This window comes from Pecten maximus, chromosome 1 (assembly GCF_902652985.1).
Source record: "Pecten maximus chromosome 1, xPecMax1.1, whole genome shotgun sequence".
Taxonomy (NCBI): Eukaryota; Metazoa; Mollusca; class Bivalvia; order Pectinida; family Pectinidae; genus Pecten; species Pecten maximus.
The window spans coordinates 1,258,149-1,259,910 of NC_047015.1; the positions used below are offsets into that span (position 1 = coordinate 1,258,149).

Here is a 1,762-nt window from a genome sequence, read left to right on the forward strand (position 1 = left end):
AAGGAAAACCAAACCCCCGGAACAACGAAACCCCAAAACCCGAGAAAACAAAACCAAAAACCCTTGAACAAAAAACCCTGAAAAACTAAACTCACCCCCCTTTTTAAAACAAACTAAAAAAACCCTATAAAAAAAAAAATAAAAACCCTTTATAACAAAAAAAACCAAAAACCCTAACAACTAAAACTCACAACCTATAGAACTAAACTCACAACCCGTAAAAACGAAACGTCACAACCATGAACAACGAAACGCACAACCCAGAACAACAAAACCCACAACCCGAGAACGAAACGCACAACCCGAGAACAACAAACGTCACAACCCGAGAACAACGTAAACCCAAACGAAACAACGAAACAGCACAACCCGAGAAAAGAAAACGCACAAACCCGAGAAAAGAAACACAACCGAGAACAACGAAACGCCAACCAAAACAACGAGACAACGCAAAACCGAGAACAACGAAACGCACAACCGAGAAACAACGAAACGGACAACCCGAGAGCAACGAAACGCACAACCCGAGAACACACCCGAGAAGGACGAAACGAAACAACCCGAGACAACGAAACCAACCAGAACACAACGAAAACGCACAACCCGAGAAACAACACAGAACAAACGAAACGCACAACCCGAGACAAACCCGAGAACAACGAAACGACAACCCGAGAACAACGAAACGCACAACCCGAGAACAGCGAAACGCACAACCCGAGAACAACGAAACGCACAACCCAGAAACAAACGGAAACGCACAACCCGAGAACACGAACCAGAAAACGCACAACCCGAGAACAACAAACGCACAACCAGGAGACAACAAACCACAACCCGATAACAACGAAACGACAACCCGAACAAGAAAGCAAACCCGAGAACAACGAAACGACAACCCGATAAACAACAAACGCACAACCAAGAACCTAAACGCACAACCTATAACAACTAAACTCACAACCCTATAGCAACTAAACGCACAACCCTATAACACAACCCTATAACAACTAAACTCACAACCCTATAACAACTAAACTCACAACCCTATAACATCTAAACTCACAACCCTATAACACAACCCTATAACAACTAAACTTACAACCCTATAGCAACTAAACTCACAACCCTATAACACAACCCTATAATATAATGGTGTAGTAATGTTGGTTGACGTCGTGAACATATAATGAGACATATCGATAAATGTATTCGGAGTAGCGTATCAGATAACAGATCAGACATATTACCAATGACAGTCTAATTATGTCTATTCATGCAAGGTTACATATTTGCGTATTTTAATGAAAGGACATTCGTGAACACAAAAATGGCAGTTATGACTATTATGTGTAATCTATTTGCAGATATGTTGACGTCTCCGTTGTCGTTTGGGTATCTGCTTTGGCAGATCAAACATCTCGGGGTCCGGAGTCACTATCACTTTGGCAGATCAAACATCTCGGGTTCCGGAGTCACTATCATGCCAGATGTCTGTAATAGCATGTAGTCACCATTAGTCCACGGTCATCACGATACAAAACTTCCTTTAGTTGGCTAATATGGTCGATAAAAGTTGATGAAAGCATCACGCGAGCTGGTGTCGATTGGCAGATCTACCTGTGATGCAGGTAAAACGCCAAGGTTATGTATATGTTCCTAGCCAGGTGACTCATCACATCATTAGATTTCAGCAAGCGTGAAGGTCTGACCAGAATGACCTGCCGTGTTGACCTTTTCGTGTAGACTGGCCACCGACCCC

At 42.8% G+C, this 1,762-nt stretch overlaps 1 protein-coding gene across 1 annotated transcript; it reads left to right on the forward strand.

Annotated features, from left to right (window-relative positions):
• Positions 1–239: 239 nt before the first annotated feature.
• LOC117339908 (sporozoite surface protein 2-like) lies at positions 240–971 on the forward strand. The gene has a single exon (XM_033901624.1). It carries the CDS (start codon positions 240–242, stop codon positions 969–971), a length of 732 nt encoding a protein of 243 aa, XP_033757515.1.
• The last annotated feature ends 791 nt before the right edge of the window (positions 972–1,762 follow it).